General features: G+C 36.3%; 2 protein-coding genes across 2 annotated transcripts in view; both read right to left on the bottom strand.

The window, feature by feature from the left end:
• The window catches only part of LOC149426336 (popeye domain-containing protein 3-like), a 71,108-nt gene extending 58,066 nt beyond the window's left edge, over positions 1–13,042 (bottom strand). Inside the window, exon 1 of the mRNA XM_089636451.1 lies at positions 12,806–13,042. Within this exon, the coding sequence (XP_089492577.1) occupies positions 12,806–12,953 (148 nt within the window). The 5' untranslated portion in view covers positions 12,954–13,042. The remainder of the gene's footprint in view (positions 1–12,805) is intronic.
• A 4,677-nt stretch (positions 13,043–17,719) lies between these two features.
• On the bottom strand, positions 17,720–18,254 carry LOC149426335 (larval cuticle protein 65Ag1-like). The gene is made up of 2 exons (XM_089637721.1): positions 18,225–18,254; positions 17,720–18,040 (listed from the first exon to the last, which is right to left on the bottom strand). Exons 1-2 carry the CDS (start codon positions 18,252–18,254, stop codon positions 17,720–17,722), a joined length of 351 nt encoding a protein of 116 aa, XP_089493847.1.
• Positions 18,255–18,523: the final 269 nt, after the last annotated feature.

Below are 18,523 nucleotides of genomic sequence, written 5' to 3'. Positions count from 1 at the left end.
GCCAATTATGAACTTTCCACTGATGAATAGTTAATGGTGTTACAATGGTGTACAATGGCATAGAGATGTTCTCTTAAATTAATTTCTTGTTTAGTTAAAATAATTAAAATATTAAAATAAAGGAGGGTGGGGGGGGAGGGGGAAACATAGGATAAGGATTAAGAGGCAAAGGACGGGAATATATAGGAATTGAACTTCTAGTTTGAGTTTTGTTGATTATTGAGTTTTTGTTTTATGTCGCGTAAAGTCGAGTTAAATATGTCAATATGGTTATAATTTAAGTTAAAAAAGTGTGTGGATCTGTAGATAAATGAGTTTTGTTTGGAATTTGTCTTACAATGAGGGAGATTAAAAGTAAGCGACTGTCTGCTGTTGCGATTGGGAACATGGAATAATAGGCGTTGAAGAAGATCAGGACTATCGATTAAATTGTGTGTAATTTTGAATAACATTACCGAATCTGCTACATTTCTTCGGAAAGTTAACGTCTGTATATTGAAGAACTTTGCAGAGTCTTCATTACTGATATGAGATCGAAAAGAGCGGAAATTAAGGTACCTTAAAAATCTATTTTGAACACTTTCAATTCTATTTTTATGTATTGCATAGGCTGGGTTCCACACTTGAGATGCGTATTCAAGGATACTACGAGCGTATGAGAAATACAGTGTTTTGAAAGTAGCAATGTCTTTGAATTGTTTACAGGAACGGATTATGAAACCCAGCATAGAAGATGCGTTAGTGACTACGTGGTCAATATGTTTATTGAAATTCAGTTTACTATCAAGTATAACCCCAAGGTCCTTAATTTCTGATTTGGTAGATAAAGGTTGATGATTAATTGAGTATTCGTGTATAAATATGTTTTTGTTTCTAGTAAAGCGTACGATGAAGCATTTGGATATATTTAATTCCAGACAATGGGCATTAACATACGCGTTTAAACGTTGTAAATCCTTTTGCAGCTTGTGACAGTCTTCGATTGATTTTATAGGTGAGAAGATTTTCATGTCATCTGCATATAGGATGGTCTGCGAGTGTAAAAAGCAGTGACCAATATCATTGATATAGATATTAAATAGTAACGGTCCTAACAGGCTGCCTTGAGGAACTCCCGATGTTACAGCAACAGAGTCGGATTTAAATCCAGCAACCACTACTATTTGACTACGGTTGGAGATATAAGAAGAGAGCCAACGATAAAGATTGCCGTGAATACCAATCTTTAAAAGCTTATTCAACAAGGTTGAGTGATCGACCTTGTCAAACGCCTTACTATAGTCGGTATAGACAGTGTCCACTTGTATTCTGTTATCCAAATTATCCTGCAGGTACTCTGTGAAGGTTAAAAGATTTGTGGTTGTAGATTTACCACTAATGAAACCGTGTTGGGTCGTATTCAGGCTGGGCTTAAGAGCAGAATATAGTTGGTCATAGACTATTTTTTAAAAAATTTTGTTAAATATACAAAGTTTGGAGATTGGCCTGTAGTTTTTAACGTCTGTTTTTTTGCCATTTTTGAAAATAGGAGACACATAAGCAGATTTCCATATAACAGGGACAGTGCAATCGGTTAGGGAACGATTGAAAATTAAAGAAAGGGGTAAGGCTAGATTGTGTGCACATTGTTTGATAAAGATTGAAGGTATTTCGTCAGGACCGGCACCTTTGCGAGTATCAATTTCCTTAAGGTATTTTAAGACAATTTCTCGTGTCACCTCAATATTGCTTATATTGGATGTATGGTTCCCGACGTCAGTTGGATCAAGGGTAAGTGGATCGGAGGGTTTACTGAAAACTGAACTGAAATATTTTGAAAATAAATTTGCAATTTCCGTTCCATTATTGGCTTTCAGCTCTCCAAAATACATACATTTTGGGACACCTTGGGATGCGTTAGAAGATTTGACGTGGCTCCAGAAGTTTTTAGGGTTTGAGGAAATATTGTTTTCAATATTACTCAAGAAACGGGATTTGCTTTTCCGACATAAGTCTTTGTGCCGTTTACGAAGCAGGGAAAATGCGTCATAGTCAGCCTGGTTCTTGTGTTTTTTATATTTGCTAAAGTATTTTGATTTTTCCTTAGTTACCTTAATAAGGGCAGCACTGTACCAAGGAGGATATTTCGAGTTCCACGAAAGTTTATGAGGAATATGAAGATTTATGAGGTATTTCAAAAACGTATAGAAACCGTCAAGCACTGGTTCTATTTGAGAGGTAGAAAAAATGGAAGCCCAGTCAGCTTGTTCAAGGGCGAAATTAATTGAATCGTAGTCTCCACGATTATATAGAAAAACTTTTCTTTTCGCATTTGTCAATGAAGGAGTTTCCTGAAATGGCACACTAATGGATAGAGCTTTATGATGTTCATCTTCGGGAACTAGCGGGTCGTCATTAGATTCGACGGAGATTAGTAGATTTGACAGAATCAGATCTAGGATATGGCCGCTTGAGTTTAGTTCACCGTTATATTGAGAGAGGTTCAGAAAATGCATACAGTCTACGAAGTAATTACTAACGTGAGTAGAGTAATTACTAGCTGCATAGTGAGCAGATGGCGTAGTTTGGATCCATGAAATTTCAGGAAGATTAAAGTCACCTAAGATAATAAAAGAATCATTGGGGTTATTTGATACTACGTCTGATAACATGTTCAGGAAATTTTCGATTAAATATTGATGTTGAGTCCCTCCGGGGATGTACACGCAACATATATGGACCAAACTGTGAGGTGTAGTATTGGTGCGAATGGTGACCCAAATGTCTTCAGCACAAGAAGTCCATTCTGGTCTGGCGACGCTGATCAGCTCCTGTTTAATAGCTATCACTACACCACCGCCAAGACGCTGACCGGTGGAAGCGTAATCGCGGTCTCTACGATATACATAGTATCGGGGATCGAAAAGTTCTTCGTCTCTGATACCTTTGGTGAGCCATGATTCTGTGAGGGCAATTAAATCGTAATCGTTTGAAAAGGTATTTTGAAGGATCGTCGTAGTCTTGGTACGAAGACCTCTACAGTTCTGGTGATATATTGCTAAAGACATGGGGAGTATTCGAATAAATATTAGTGAGTAGGCGGTAAGTTATACATATAAATGATAACTTCAATAAGTGAGTTCGGTTATAGTGGTCATGCAGTTTTACAAAGTAAGTACATCTAACACAATAATTTCTTGGTATGGGTGCATAAAGTAGTTTAAAATAATAATGGTATAGAAATCTTATAATACGCATCTCTGGCTCGGCTAGTGATAATATTATTCTGATGTTGATATAATTAGATAGAGGTAGATATCCATATTTGAGGTAAGAGCGGTTAATAATACTATTCAGTTTATATTTGAGTGAAATATTTGTTGACAAATGAGTATACGGTAATTTGCTTACCACGGCGGAGAATATAATTAGTGTGTGTGAGACCGCGATTGTCCGTCGAGTAGGTCTGATTGTCGGGAGTGCAGGGGGTCGCCAACATGCGGTAAAATGTATTCCAGGTTGGTTCTTGAGAAGTGTTGACTGATTTAGAAAAGAATTAGAAAGTTTGTGGGAGAGGGTGAAATGGTAGAGGGAGGGTGAGTGTAATAGGAGTGGATAAAAGGAGGGGGGAAATGTATGGGGAGACACATGAGTGTATGAAAAATCCATTTTACGACGCGAAGAGAATGCAGATCGACTCAGGCTATTTTCTTTAGGTCCTCTTCCTTGAAAATTGGTATGGGAGGCGAAGTGGGATTTTTTCTCACAAATATCCTGGTGTTTTTTATCCACGTGAACTGGAATCCCTTCTCCTTGGCAATCCCCTTGGCCCGAAAAAGGAGGTTTTTGTTAGAACTAGTCAGATGGTCGTTGACATAGATTTTTCTATCGTCACCAGGGTAATTCAGGTCCTTCGTGCTTATTCCTTTCCTTCGTCGAATTTCGGTGATGAATTCATTTTTACGCGAGCGGGTGGTAAATTTAACAATTATTGGTTTGATTAATTTGGAATGAAGTGGGTCTTTCGCCGAGACTCTGGTGGCGAACTCAATTTCGTTAGTTTTAAAATTGTGTAAGCCAAGTTTGTTTGCCATCTCTGATAGAATGTTTGGAATGTTTTCATTGTTATCTTGAGGTATTCCTTTTATTTCGACATTTTGTAGTCTCATCCATTGCTCCCTTTTGTTGGAATCTTCTTGTATTTGTTTGATGGTCGATTTAAGGGAGGAAACTTCTTGTTCCAAAAAGTCTACTTTGCTCATTGACTGTTCGAAAGCTTGGAATCTATTGGAAAAGTCATCCAATTTTGAGTTGTTGAAGTCCACAGATTTTTTCAGTTCTGACATGTCTTCCTTGACTTGCTTATTAAGTGTTTTGAGAGAGGCAAGTTCAGAAGATATTTTTTTTATTTCTACCATTACATCTTCTATTGGGTTGGTTGACGTAGCGGATGATTGGAGTGAAGTTTTGCATGTAGTACAGCGCCAGCTTCTTCTTTTCTCGTTATTAGCCTTTCTGAATGTAGTTTCAGATGTTCCTCCGCATTCGTAATGAAACTGCTTACTGCAGGAGTAACACGTGATGCCGTCGGTAATAGTTAGTTGGCACTTAGAACAGTTCATGTTGAAAAGGTTGGGCACCTCTGGATTGTTGGGCACCGGCGATGAAGTGGATATATAGCTGAGTATGTATGTCTGTCAGAGCACGCACGGCACTGCACTGCCACTGGTAGGTAGTATTAAATATGGCTACGCGGAACTGCACCTTACTGGACTTTATGATATTGGTTTCACAGCAAATTAAAATCAACACTGTAGAGATTATATAAGAGTCAATTTTATGTGAGTTCACTGAAAGATTTTGCGAGGTTCAATGATACAATTTGATGTTTTAACTGTAGGAAAGCAATTACTTTAAGAGAGCGAAAAATGACGTGTGTGTGACACTGTAATCTGTAATGTGGTTATGAGGCTAAGGCAAGGAGACATAATGTTTAAAAGCATTGAAGAACTTTGATCATGTTGTCACGTCTGAAGGTGTTTTGAGAGTCCGCCAGCGGTGAGCAGATTGCTACGGGTAGAGATTCGTGGGATGGAGTGCGAAGGAGTGCGCGAGGCCATCCTCATTTAATCAGCATCCATTGAACGTTTGAAGGGACAATGATGCTTCATCTTTGCGTCACCTCGACAGCATGCTTGGTAATCCAGTGTAGTCTCCAAGGAATTACCCTTCAAAACCACTCACAAATAAAACCATTTTTTAATCCAAGTAACTGATTGTATATTTTAATCTCTTCAAACAACAACACTCCAACAAAGAACAGGCCAATCTCACACAGGAGTCAAAACGTTTGTTTTATGTTTGGTTAGTCTACACGGAAAGTCTGTATCCTTCAACATTTCAATCTCACCGAACAACCACACTCGAACTAAGAACCGGATGATCTCGCGCAGGAGTCAAAACGTCTCTTTTATGTTTGGTTAATTTACACGGAAAGACTCCGAAGGATCGGTTCATGGTATCCGCGTGATCTTTTTCATTATTTTCAATATCCATTTTTTCCCGCAAAACGCAACGCACACCGCGGAATCGTCCTCTCCCGTATTGTCCCGATCTACCTACCCGCGTTATTTTTTGCCCGCTCGTCCAACCGATCGCAGGGCAGCCACCCGAAAAACTCTCAACAAAACAATAATCGGGCACTACCCTGGCAATCCAAACTTGCACAATTCTTTGACGTTACATGATTCGTAGAATGAAGCCCATTTGTTTGTAGGCTTTTTCTAAAATGTTTTCAATATGATCTTTAAAAAGTAATTTAGAGTCAAGTAATACTCTAAGGTCTCTGATTTTTTCTACTCGTTGGAGAGGAACATGGTTTAGATGGTAAGTATGGATGATTGGGTGACATTTACGTGTTTATCTATGTTTAGGAATAATTGGTTTTCTTTGCAGTATTCATCAATTCCATTAATATCTCCTTGCAATTTACTGCAATCATCTGTTGAGCTTATGCATTTGTATATTTTCATATCGTCAGCGTAAAGAATGAAATCAAAATATCTGATGACATGTTTTATGTCATTAATATACAAAGTAAAGAGTAGGGACCCTAAATGAGAACATTGAGGCACTCCTGAGGGAATAAATATTATTTGTGACATGTAACCTTTTAGGGCAACAGCTTGACTTCTATTTTTAATGTAAGATGAGAACCATCTGAGAAGATTCCCGCTTATACCAATTTTTTCTAGTTTATTAAAGAGTGTGTCATGATTCAACTTGTTGAAAGCCTTGGAAAAATCAGTATAGATGGAATCAACCTGCTTTTTTTTCCATTGAATTAAGAACAAAATCGCTGAACTGTCCCAAGTTTGACTCAACAGATGTGCCTTGAAAAAAGTGTTGTTGGGGGTTGATAATAGTATTTTTACATAAATTAAATAGTTGGTCATAAACAATTTTTTCCATGATTTTACTTAAAATGCATAACTTTGATATAGGTCTATAATTTTCAATATTGTGTTTATCCCCCTTTTTGTCAACAAGTGTCACAAAAACTTTTGTCCAAATAGTGGGAAATACGCCTTCATTGATAGAAAGTGTGAACAGTAATGTCACAGGAGTAATAAATTGTTCAGCACAATTAAAAATGAAAATTTGGTGTAATTTATCGCATCCAGCGCTTTTTTGTGTTGATATTTTTTAGATATATTAATACTAAAGTTGTATTAATTTTAATCGAATTCAAATTTATTGAATTTGCATTATTATTATTGGTTCTATCTACCTTATTCGTGGAAATGTTTTTTTGATTGAGAGGGGACAGAAAAAAATTGAAAATAATTATTAAAAAGATTGCAAATTTGTTGCCCGTCACTTGAAGAAAGGTTTCCGTGGAACACGTTATTAGGTGTATCAGAGGAGGTTTATTTGGATTTCACGAAAGTCCAGAAATATTTCACATATTCTTTATATTGAACTCAGCATTATTTATATAGTTTGTATAACATTCTTTTTCAAGTTTCTTTTGGCGAGTTCTAAGTAAAGAGAATGTGTGGTAATCAGATGGTTGTGAGTATTTTTTAAATTTACGGTAAAACTTTAATTTTTCTTTAATGATTTTTATTAAGCAAGAGGTATACCAAATGGGATATTTTGGAGGCAGTTTAAGGTTTCGCGACGGAACGTAACGGTCGATAGCTTCGTAGATAATTTCATAGAATTTGTTAGTAGCTTCTTCCATGCACATATAACTGAGAATATGTGACTAGTTAAATTCTTCTAGAAATGTATTAATCTTAGTATAATCAGCCGAATTAAACAATAAAACTTGCCGTGATAAAGGTTTTAAAAAGGGGTCCTTTTGAAGTTTTATTTCGATTTGTGATGTGAATCTTCGGTAATAAAAAGATGAAAGCAGGGCAGTAATGCACAGTTCAAATTACTTATTATTAGATCAAGAATTCGTTTGTTTATGTTTAATACGTTGTTATATTGATGGAAGTCGCATAGTGAGAGAAAATCTATCGCATAATTACTCGCTTCGTCGGTAGCTGGTTGTGGAGTCATTTGATTTAAATTAACATTTGGAATCCAGAAAAGTTTTGAAATATTGTAGTCTCCTATGTGAGGTTATGTGAGGAAACTGATTGTTTAACCTCCTTAGCCGCACACGCCAGGATTTTTTTTTGTAAAAAGAAGCTAAATTTATTTAAAAAATTCTAGACCCTCCAATGTCCCTGCATGCATGATTGTTAGTACGAAATAATGTATGCATACTTACATTAATAGTAACACAAAATAAGAACACATCTGAAATGTGTTCGCCTGGTGGTTTGGAATCTACAATTAAATAATAAAGAAGGAGAAAAATATTTACAAGTGGAAATATGATTAAAAAATATACAAGCTGCGTATCGAGGGCAGTTTACCCCAATATCACGGGGTAGTCCCGGCAAGAATGAGCGTGGCAAGCGGCCTGGCCACAACGATCCCAAGCACCCGCGTCCCTTAGCCAGTTTTCCGAGAGTACCCTCGAAGAAATGTAAATGGGGGGGGAGGGGGAGATACTCCCAAAGATCCTAGGGAATGAGGTGAGCCTCAGGTCACCGGAGGCAGGACGGAAGGGGACCGGGCTCGCGCAAACATTCCCCAGGCCCGCTCATGATGCCGGGGGAGCCACCCGTGGCTCGTGGGACAGCCGCACCGGATTAATGTCACCTTACTGGATGCAGGAACAGGGTCTTTCCGCCCCCATGGTGGGGAAAAAAACAACACAGTACGATAGAGTTCAGTTCGAAAACCTAATCATAAACCAATTTGTTAGTAACAAATAAAAAGGCAAATAACAAACGTAAAAAAATAAGTTGTGATCAACAACAAATTGACCGTTCATAATAGAAAAAAAGAAGGGAAAAAAAGATTAGCATAGTATTAAAGAGCTAAAAACACAAAAAAAAACAGTATTATAATTATCAACGCGTTCCTAATAAATAAGGCCCAAATTTAAAAGTAAAAGGAAGAATGAGCATAAATAAACAGTGTAAAGAACGGGCAAAAACGGTGTAAAAAGCCAATATACACAATAAATGAATGAAAAATAATAAAACAAACAAAAAAAATTATAAATGCATTGTGATCATGCCATAAGACAAATAAAGTAAAACCAATGAGTATATAAAAATAAAAATAAAACACAAAGCAATGGCGCATAAACAATATTAAAGTTGTTACAGAAGAGTAACCGTGGAGTGACAGGAACAATACGCTTGGCACCTGAAACAAAGATGATTTTAATCTAAATCAGCAACTCTAAGCACAGGCCATCTCTCTACCCAGGACTTTACAAACTTTTTGAAGCATTCTAAATTCTCTCTGTTCAACACAAGATCGGCATTCCATGCCGGTCTTCTAATCCCTCTCAAGCCATCCAAAATTTCCTCTCGGGCATCCTTCATCAACTCGCAGTACCACAGAATGTGCTCGGCTGTCTGGTTAGTGTCACCACATGAACAGTTTGGATGAGGAGACAAGGCAAGACTATGTAGCCGCCCCCTGAGTTCCTCATGACCGGACACCAATTGCGTCATATAGTGATCCAGTTTTATGTGCGCCCCTTCCATTCTGCTTTAAACTGAAGGGAAGAAAGAGAAAGTCAATCTACCCTTCGTCGACCTATCCCACCGCTCTTGCCAAACACTCAGCGTTCTATCTCGCATGGCTTTCAATAAGCCAGGAAGGGACACTGCTCCACCGAGTGTCAGTTCGACTCCCAGGTGGACAGCGGCCCTACCTCTTGTCAATGCCTTTTCTGTCAAAACTTCCCTAATTTCCAAGTCAATAGGCAGTGTACCAGCCAGAACCGGTAATGCGTCAATAGCCACAGTCCTATATGCGCCCGAAAGCGCAAACAGGGGAGTCCGTTGGCCCCGCTTGAGGGCCAAGTGGATTAATGTATTATTAAGCCGGTGCTCCCACACAGAAGCGGCATACGAGACATGCGTCACGTAAACACCCCTATATATGAGGCGAAGTGCCGGAGTCCACAATCCACACTCAGCCGTTGAAAGCCTTCTCAATTTTAAGAATATCTATCTAAATTGACGCCTAAATACCTGGTGCTTTCAACAAAACGAATAGCGGAGCCTCCCATTCTGATGGAAGGGTTTCTGGCACGACTGAGCATACCCTTCATCAAAAGTCCCACGGTCTTATGGGGAGCGAAGTTCAGCCTGTTTCTCTTACCCCATTCAAGAGTTTTACGCAGAACCTCTTCTGCTTTACTCTCTACTTCCTTTCTGCTGTCTCCTGAGACCAAAATAAACTTATCATCTGCGTAGTCGACCGATATGCATCCTTCAGGCAAGGGTGACCTAGATGAGTCGTCGAAAAGGATGTTCCACAGGTCAGGCCCGAGGACTGACCCTTGTGGAAAGCCCATGTTAACGTCACGTATGATGAAAACATCACAATAACCTTCCTGTTACGTAAATAATCACTTACAATATTGAACAGTAAAGGCGGGCATTTACGACTTTTCAACTTAGTTAAATTCATCGGCCACCACGCATGATCGAAGACACCCGAGATGTCCAAAAAGATTCCAATTACATACTTCTTGGTACAAACCCTTACCCATTCAAGCGCATACTTAATGGCGTGCTCAGTGGACTTACCGAGGACGAAGCCAAATTGGCAGTCACAGGACGGAGACAAGGTGAGACTGAGCCTATTTTTGATGATTTTTACCAGTATTTTACCTAAGATTGGAAGTAAAGTGATGGGTCTGTATGCTCCGATATCTGTTCTCGGCTTGTTGTTCCTCTTTGGTATAATCCGGAGCCCGCCTTTCTTACATTCTGTAGGGAATACTCCTCTACGCAAGCACGTTTCCAACACTTGATAAAGCTCCTTTTTAGCGTGGATCCAAACATTCTTCGCTATTATGAGGTTCAATCTGTAGTATCCCGGTGCCTTCTTCGGACCCAAACCCTTAATTATGATTTCAACCTCTGCTCGACTTAATGGTGACACGCCGTCTCCCTGGGCGAGGTCTCTAGGTGGAAGCCGTGACAGGTTTCTTACCTGTTGATGGTGCACACTTTCCCCATTGACTGAGTCTAGAGGAACTAACTTGCCCAGAAGTGTCTCAAGAGTGGAGACTATGTCAACACTCTCTGCGTTTCCTTTGCTATTACTGAGCACAACGCTCGATAAGTATCGTTCTGATCCTTTTCCCGAGTTTTCAACAGCGCTGTGGATTTTCCACGGGTTGGCGTTAGCCACTTCATCTACCCAACTATGCCATGCAGCTCGTTTTGCTGAGAGAACGCCCGAACGATAAGCGCCACGGGAAGCCCTTAAAGGGGCCTGAAGTGCAGCCGCTTCTTCAGGCAAGCATATACTCCGCCTAACCACTACCAGGCCCCTATAGGCCCTTTTATAGGCCCCTTTCAGCAAAGTCAGCTCTTCTGTCCACCACGACCTCCTAATTAACTTCATTGGGTTTGATCTGCCCAAAAAAGTTTCAGCGGCTGATACCACCGCCGCGATGAAAAAATCCCCCAAGTTGTCCTGTTCCCTAGTGGCTACGTCATGAAAACCCCTTAAAGATTGACGCAGCGCGTCCCCAAAGCTAACCCAATTCGCCCTAGTGGTTCTGAAGTTTCAAGATGATTGTGGAGCTTCTGTATTTGTAATTCCCACTGAAAAAGTTATCAATCTATGATCAAAAACTATCTCACACTCATAAACCGTCCACTTTGATATTTTTGACGCAACAGATCTAGAGCAGAGAGTGAGATCAATCTTGCTTTCGCCACCGGTTCCTGAAAATGACTCTAAGAATAACTTGCGGTCAAGAATAAGGCGAGGAGGGTGTATGTCCCTCATCCTGTTTAGTGAATACATGGACGAGTTGTCAAACCGACTGGTTATAAGAGTGGGCTGTCGTATTAAAGCCCCGTAGTAAGCGTTTAAAGATAGTTTGAATGGGAGATATATAAATACGAATGTTGAGGGAGCGCGCTAATATTAAAAACGATAATAATTAAGCAAAAATGGTGAAAATATTTAATTAAACACGACTCGTTTGAGATAGAGTCAAAATCTCTCGACCTATGATTTAGTTGCATTTAACGATACATTGTAAATTTTATCATACCTATAATATATTAAATAACAGAGCAAAACGGTTTTTAGTCATTTTCGGTGCTAACTTTGAGATTATTCTATCTAAGGAATTTTATATAATTACAATTTCAGCAAAAAAATGTATTTTTTTATTTTTATTTTATTATTAAAAAAAAGATGCACGAATTAAATTACACAATATAAAACAGTTATTAATTACATAATATAATATAATACAAGTATTTGATGTACCCCCATAAATAAGCAGTGCTTGTGTGTATAGGGGGTGTTGTTATATTGGTTAATATTTGATATGATTCAGTTCAACTGTTCGGAATACTTTTTAAGGTGGCTTTTGAATTCGTTTATATTTGCATTTATGTTTCTATTTTTTTCTGGTAACGAGTTAAAAAATTTAACTCCGAGATATTATATGGTTGAACTGTGATGTATAGATAGGATTTTCAAAAATTGGGAATGCGGGGGCTTAAACCCTCCAGCGTTTTAGGGTCATATATGACCAGGCGTCCAGTATTTTTATAGTTTTTTCTAAATATGTACTTTTTTTGACCTAAGAAATAGAAATAATAATCCTTTTCAGTTTGCCTCAAAATATTTATGCGGGATGCCATAAATAAAACCTTAAAAATAACCAAAATGACTATTTTATATTTCGCGTCGCTATCGTAACAACAGGTTTAACTTTAAAAAATATTTCTTATTTTATATTATATGAACGAGATAAAAGTGAAGTTACGGTTTTCTTACGATTTCCCCAAACCAAACGAATGTATTTTCAAAATATCGAGTTGTCTCAATTTGTCTACGATTGGAATAATAAATAAGTAAAAACGTGGTTAGCGTTTTTGACAACATTTGTCACATTTGATATTAAAATTTTATAACTTTTAAATAGTATTGTTTATTTTAAAAAGGCATACTCATTTTCATGGAACCATGGATTTGCCACCTGCCTTATTTTAACCCCTTTTCAGAAGAATTTAAAAATTATATATTTTTTTTACTAACAACAATTATACAGCACCTTTGCAAAATTGTGATAATTTACTGTAAAAATAACTACCCTTGTTTTGTAAATAAAAAACACAACACACGAATACAATATATACATATTATACTGTATCATACTACATACTACATTCACAAGTGAGTAAGAAATTATTACACAAACCTGCCGCTAGAGTGTAGTTGACAGGTCCTGGTGAGTCAAGTGAACCATTTCCTCCAGGCCATGTGAAATTATTGGTTTCAGACACTTCCAGAAATGTCGGACCACGTACTCCAGCCGACAGTCCAGATGCTATCGGACTGGGAGACATTTTTAGATCACAGAGCAATTGAAATGAATAATATTAACACCATTTTACCGACACAACAAAGCCGTCGACGAGAAACCGTACGCTTTCGACGAGAGGTGAAAACGCTTTGAAAGGAAAACAATGAACATAATGATAACTTGTTGCTATAATTTAGCGATAAATATTTACCAAAACCAGTAAAAATTAATTTAGTTTGAGCCAATTTATTTTTATTTTTATGGAATATTTATCTTCAATGTTAAATAATTTCCATCGTAACAATCAATACCTGAAATTTAAAAAAAAGATTGTCTCGCAAGCAGCATCTTTTGTAATTTTCTGGAACTAAACATTAACGATAATCGTATGTTTGTAAAACTTGGTAAAACAGACTGCGTTGAATAAAAGCTTCTCGTAGTTCTCATTGTCTGAAAGGCTTGCATCTTAGCTAAATTATTTAAAATTGGAGTATCACTGGACAACCGAGAGATGTCACTAAAATAAGTTTAATATTATTAAATTATCAAAAATATCAATTACGGTTATGGCTGGTAACTCAACGAACGCCAAAACTTGGATTTGCTATGAAGTGTCATTGTTGAAATCGGAACTGATTGTTCAGACAACCAATAAAGTAGGTGAATAAATAGTTCTCATAGTTCCTCATTTTCTGAAAGGTTTGCATCTTCGCTAAGTTATTTTGATTTCGAGTATTACTGGACAACCGAGAGATGTCACTAAAACAAATTTAATGTTAATATATTACCAATAATACTGGTTGTGTCTGGTAAATCAATGAACTCCAGAACTGGCATTTGCTTTGCATTTAAGTGTTATTTTCAAAATCTAAACTGAATGTTCAGACAAGCGATAAAGTAGGTTCCTATATCAAGAAAAGTATTTTATTATAATTCTTTTGTGACAAATATCTTATTATGCAGGAGAATGGCAAATAATAATCTTTAAAACCGTGTATAAACTCTGTTATATTTTCACATAAAGCAAATACTTTGTTTTAGGTTTTATATAGTAAAAAAACAATAAGGTGGTATTAAAAACAAATCACAATTTGACCTAAATAGCACTACGGTATTTGTTTTCTTTCTCGATAATTCGGCGAAAGTAATGTTGAAATGTCAACTGGAAAGCCTACCTCATACTTCTACTAGGCTGCACTGGCCACATATAAATAAATTGTGTGATCCAATATTCTATATTTGAAATTGAACAATTCTACAAAGTTCATTTTCAAGTACTATGAAAGATTTTTCTGTCATTGTTTCAGTTCTGTCAAGCTACTAGACTATAATTCTATGTAGAATAACATAACTTGAATTTTCAAAGAACCCAAAATTGAAAAGGACTTTCACAGAATCCGAAAATGAACGATTAATTTTATGAATTGTTCAAAGTTAATTCTCAAGTATATGTCAGTTCTGTGAAGACACTGGCCCATAATGATGTAGTAACAGAACTCGAGTAGAACTTTCGCATTACTTGAAAATTAACTTTGAAGTTTGATGAATCTTTCAGATACTGTAAAACATCCTGCAGTAGAGATGTGAAGGCTTTTATTTATGTTACTTTATTACAGTTTGTAAGTATAACAGGATACATGGATATATATATAGGCACTATATATATAATATTGTGTTTTATACATAGCATAACCATACAAAACATATTAAAAATACTAATAATAGGGTTTATGTCGAATCCAAATAATAAGAACTGATAATGTAAAGAAAGCAATAAAGGGGCTCAACAAGCAATAAAGGTATTGAATAATATTATAAGCGAGAAGAATTAAAAAAATATATATAAGTTGACCTATGGAAATATTAATGCTTTACTAAAAATCGAATTTAAATAATAGGATCTGAAATAGTAAATAAATTAAAGTATAAAAATAAAACAAGTATGTTCATATATGCATACAATCATAAATATATATGAAAAAACTTGTACGCAAAGTATAGACTAATATAAGAGACAAGATTATTGAGAAATAATAAAAGATAATATCTAACAAATAGGTCTGAAATCAGTGGTCTTTTGAAACCCAAAAAATTGTTGACACCAAATAAATATATTTAAGTTTACAATGTTTGTTTGCAATATAATAAATTCTTGGAATTGGTGAATAAATAGAGTAGTTAGTATTGGTTATTGATACATTTAAACGTGTTTTTGATTCGAATTTGCCTGGCGGATACACACATGTTAATGCATTCCAGTAATTCAGGGCTGTCAATTAAATATTCAATAATAGACCAGTTGAAACTCTCATATCTGATATTTTGAGAAGTCTGGTTTCGGTATGTAAAATATCGTTTTCGCAAATAATAAATAAAATAGGTCCTAGTACAGTTCCCAGCGGAGTGCCGAAATTGATTTAAGATATTAAATCTACGATAGCAATGTTTTGACAATTTTTGATGTAAGAGAAATTGGTCTATAGTTAGTGCTTAGATTATGATCACCAGATAAATGTAGGAGTAATAATGTTTGTTTTAGAATTTAAGAAAATGCTACCATTTTCGAAACTTTGAACTTAGAATTTGAAAAAAATATTTCCACCGATATATTGTCATGTCCAAGGGAAGAATTGCCTATTAATTCACTAATATTCATCTAATAATTTCATCAATGTTGTTGGTTGGAATTGTGACAAGGACTGACAAATGATGTATATAAATCATTAGTATCGGTGTTTCTAATTTTAAGTGCCATTTTTTTACCAACTAACCTAAATTAATTGTTAAAAAATATTTGCGTATTTCATTGGATTCGAGTTTATATTGTCAATTGTGCTATCGACATTTGTGATTGTGTGCATATTAGTATTTATATTATGAATTGTGCTATCGACATTTGTGATTGTGTGCATATTAGTATTTATATTATGAATTGTGCTATCGACATTTGTGATTATGTGCATATTGGTATTTATATTGTGAATTTTGTTATCGACATCTGCATTGTGTGCATATTAGTGTTTATATTGTGAATTGTGCTATCGACATTTGTGATGTGTTATGTGCATATTATATTTTTTGTTTGTTTTTTATTGCTAAGTTTAATGATTGTTTTCCACACCTTTTCGTTATTTTTGCCAGCGGTATTAATTATTTTACACTATTTGACGTGTACCCGGCATTGCTCAGGTTATCCTTAGGAGATAGACAATTAGACATATACCATTTCAAACTTTTATGAAGGCCTGTTGTGTCTAATAAGGTTTAGCCAGCGTTAGCAATTTTAAGCGCCCGAAAAAATATATTTACGACTTGATTGCAAACATCAACTTTTGTCTACTTTCTATAAATATGATTTATATGTATTATATATATAAACCTTCCGGAAGAAAAAAGGGTAGTAAAAACCCTATCAAAATCCATTGCGCAGTTTAAAAGAAATAAGAGCACAAACAAACAGAAACAGATAGAGAGACACTTTATTTTATAATATTTAGAATTAGAGATATTATATCTTTATATCTAATTTTTTTTTTTTATATAACATATATTTATTAAGTTAATCAATTTACAGAGTATAATCAATAATGTCAACAAAGATAATAATTCATACAATTAGTCCAATTAGTTTTAACTGCTTTTGATTTTTTAATGTTCCTCTTCTATAGAAGCTGGCGCTTGTATCTAGAAGAGTGGTGAGTATCAAGATGTAGAATATTTTGTGTTTGTAATTATGAATATTAAAATTTATAATTAATTATTCATTACATTGATATTAACATTGCCTGTGTAATTCATATTTCATTTTTTTTAGATTTAAAGTAAAATGACACATTGGAAGATGAAGATCTGATATACTTATTCAAATTAATTCAATATAAGGTTGACACATTTTTTATATTACAGAGATCAACATTCAACACAACGCTTTCCAAACACCTGAAATACAAAATTATGCGGAATTACTTTCCATCTCTTAAAATGTCAAGGTCGCGCGTCGCGTCAATAAGTAAATTATTGAAAAATGTGTTTGATAATGAAATTTTTATTTCTTGCTAAAGCAGGTAGGTACAGTTATTAAAACAAGCTCATAAAATAAAGCGTATTTTTAACAAACATTGTAAACAAAAAAACAAAACATTTCCAATAGGACATTATGTTTGTGATATCGAAGTTTCTTAGGCGACAACGGCGACGGGCAGATGTTCTCCCTCGGCTCTGAACCCCTTCTCGTCAGCCACGTACTTGGTGCGGTAGACCTTTCCATCGTCAAAGATGAAAGAGTACTCTCCCTCCTTGACGAGCACGTAGTCCTTTAGTACAATGGAGACCTTTTGAGCTCTCTAGCAGGACTCTCGGAATATCGCCTTGCACCACAGTAGGAGGGATGGATCCATACGTACGTCACTCCTGGACAATGGACAATCCGACCCTCAAATTCTTATCCACCTTTTTCCTTCCCAAAACTACCTCTCCTTCCTTTCCTAAAAAGACCTCCACCTAGCATCCTCACAGATCACACGGACCCTGAGAGGAATTATTTTCCTCAAGGCCTCCTGTGTGAGGTTGATGTACAAAAAAATCTTCGGTTAAGTGTTGTAAGAGTATGACAATAAGTATTTTAAAAATATTTTTAAAATACTTATTATCATATATTTAAACACATTCTGGGTTATGAAATCAAAGTTAATACACAATTTTTTTTTTGCTTAATTTTATTTATTGAATAAATCCCAAAAAACAGAGTCTTATCTTATCTTAGTATTAGTCAAATTTCGCACTATAATGCTCAGTCAATTTTAAGGTTTCTTAGGCGACAACGGAGACGGGCAAATGTTCTCCCTCGGCTCTGAACCCCTTCTCGTCAGCGACGTACTTGGTGCGGTAGACCTTTCCATCGTCAGAGATGAAGGAGTACTCTCCCTCCTTGACGAGTACGTAATCCTTGCCGTCATGTGTGGGCTTGAGGGCTCCGGACTCGGAGAACACAGTTCCGTCAGCGCTGCGGTACCTCAGGGCGAACTGGCCCCTCTCGTCGGTCACCTCGGTCCTCTCCAGCACCGGAATCACCTTGCGCGCCTCGGGGGCGGCCAGGGCTGCCACGACCACGAAGAGAGCGACGAAGATGAACTGTGAAAAATAATAAAAAAATGTTTACATCATTAATAGTTGACACAACTAAGTTATTAAAATAACCGGCTTTAATGTAAAATTTATTGAGGTATGTACTCACGGAGTTCATGATAATGATGTGTATTGTACGAAGAAGAAGAAGCAAGTGGTATCTTTTCGGAACTGCTTTGGATATTTATACCTTGTTTTTGGTTGCAATTACTAAATACATTTTGCTAATTGCAGTTGTCAATGAGGTGGAGGCCTCAGGGCCCAAATTACTTAAAACGACAAAAATATTATATTAGTGCAATGAAATTAAAGCAAATTAATAGTTGTTTCACAAAAACACGCTATTATTTCTAGTATGATGTAAGTTATTTTTAAAAATGTGAATACATCACAAAAGTCCCAACTGATTCCAGTGTGACTATGACATCCCCAATTGGGGTACATTGCGAGGCTCACGGTATTGGGGAGGTGAAGAGGAAGGTGGTGAAG

This window comes from Hesperophylax consimilis, chromosome 1, assembly GCF_061612785.1.
Source record: "Hesperophylax consimilis isolate HC1 chromosome 1, BYU_Hcon_1.0, whole genome shotgun sequence".
Classification (NCBI taxonomy): domain Eukaryota; kingdom Metazoa; phylum Arthropoda; class Insecta; order Trichoptera; family Limnephilidae; genus Hesperophylax; species Hesperophylax consimilis.
The sequence above is the reverse complement of the archived record's forward strand: the minus strand, read 5'-3'. Positions and strand labels throughout refer to the sequence as shown.

What these genes read in the sequence shown, in the direction of transcription:
- LOC149426335 (XM_089637721.1), bottom strand. Translation starts at nt 18,254, where the DNA reads ATGTATTTAGTAATTGCAACCAAAAACAAG. An exon ending in TAATTGCAACCAAAAACAAG is followed by an intron (nt 18,041 to 18,224) that starts GTATAAATATCC and finishes TATTTTTCACAG; the next exon opens with TTCATCTTCGTCGCTCTCTT.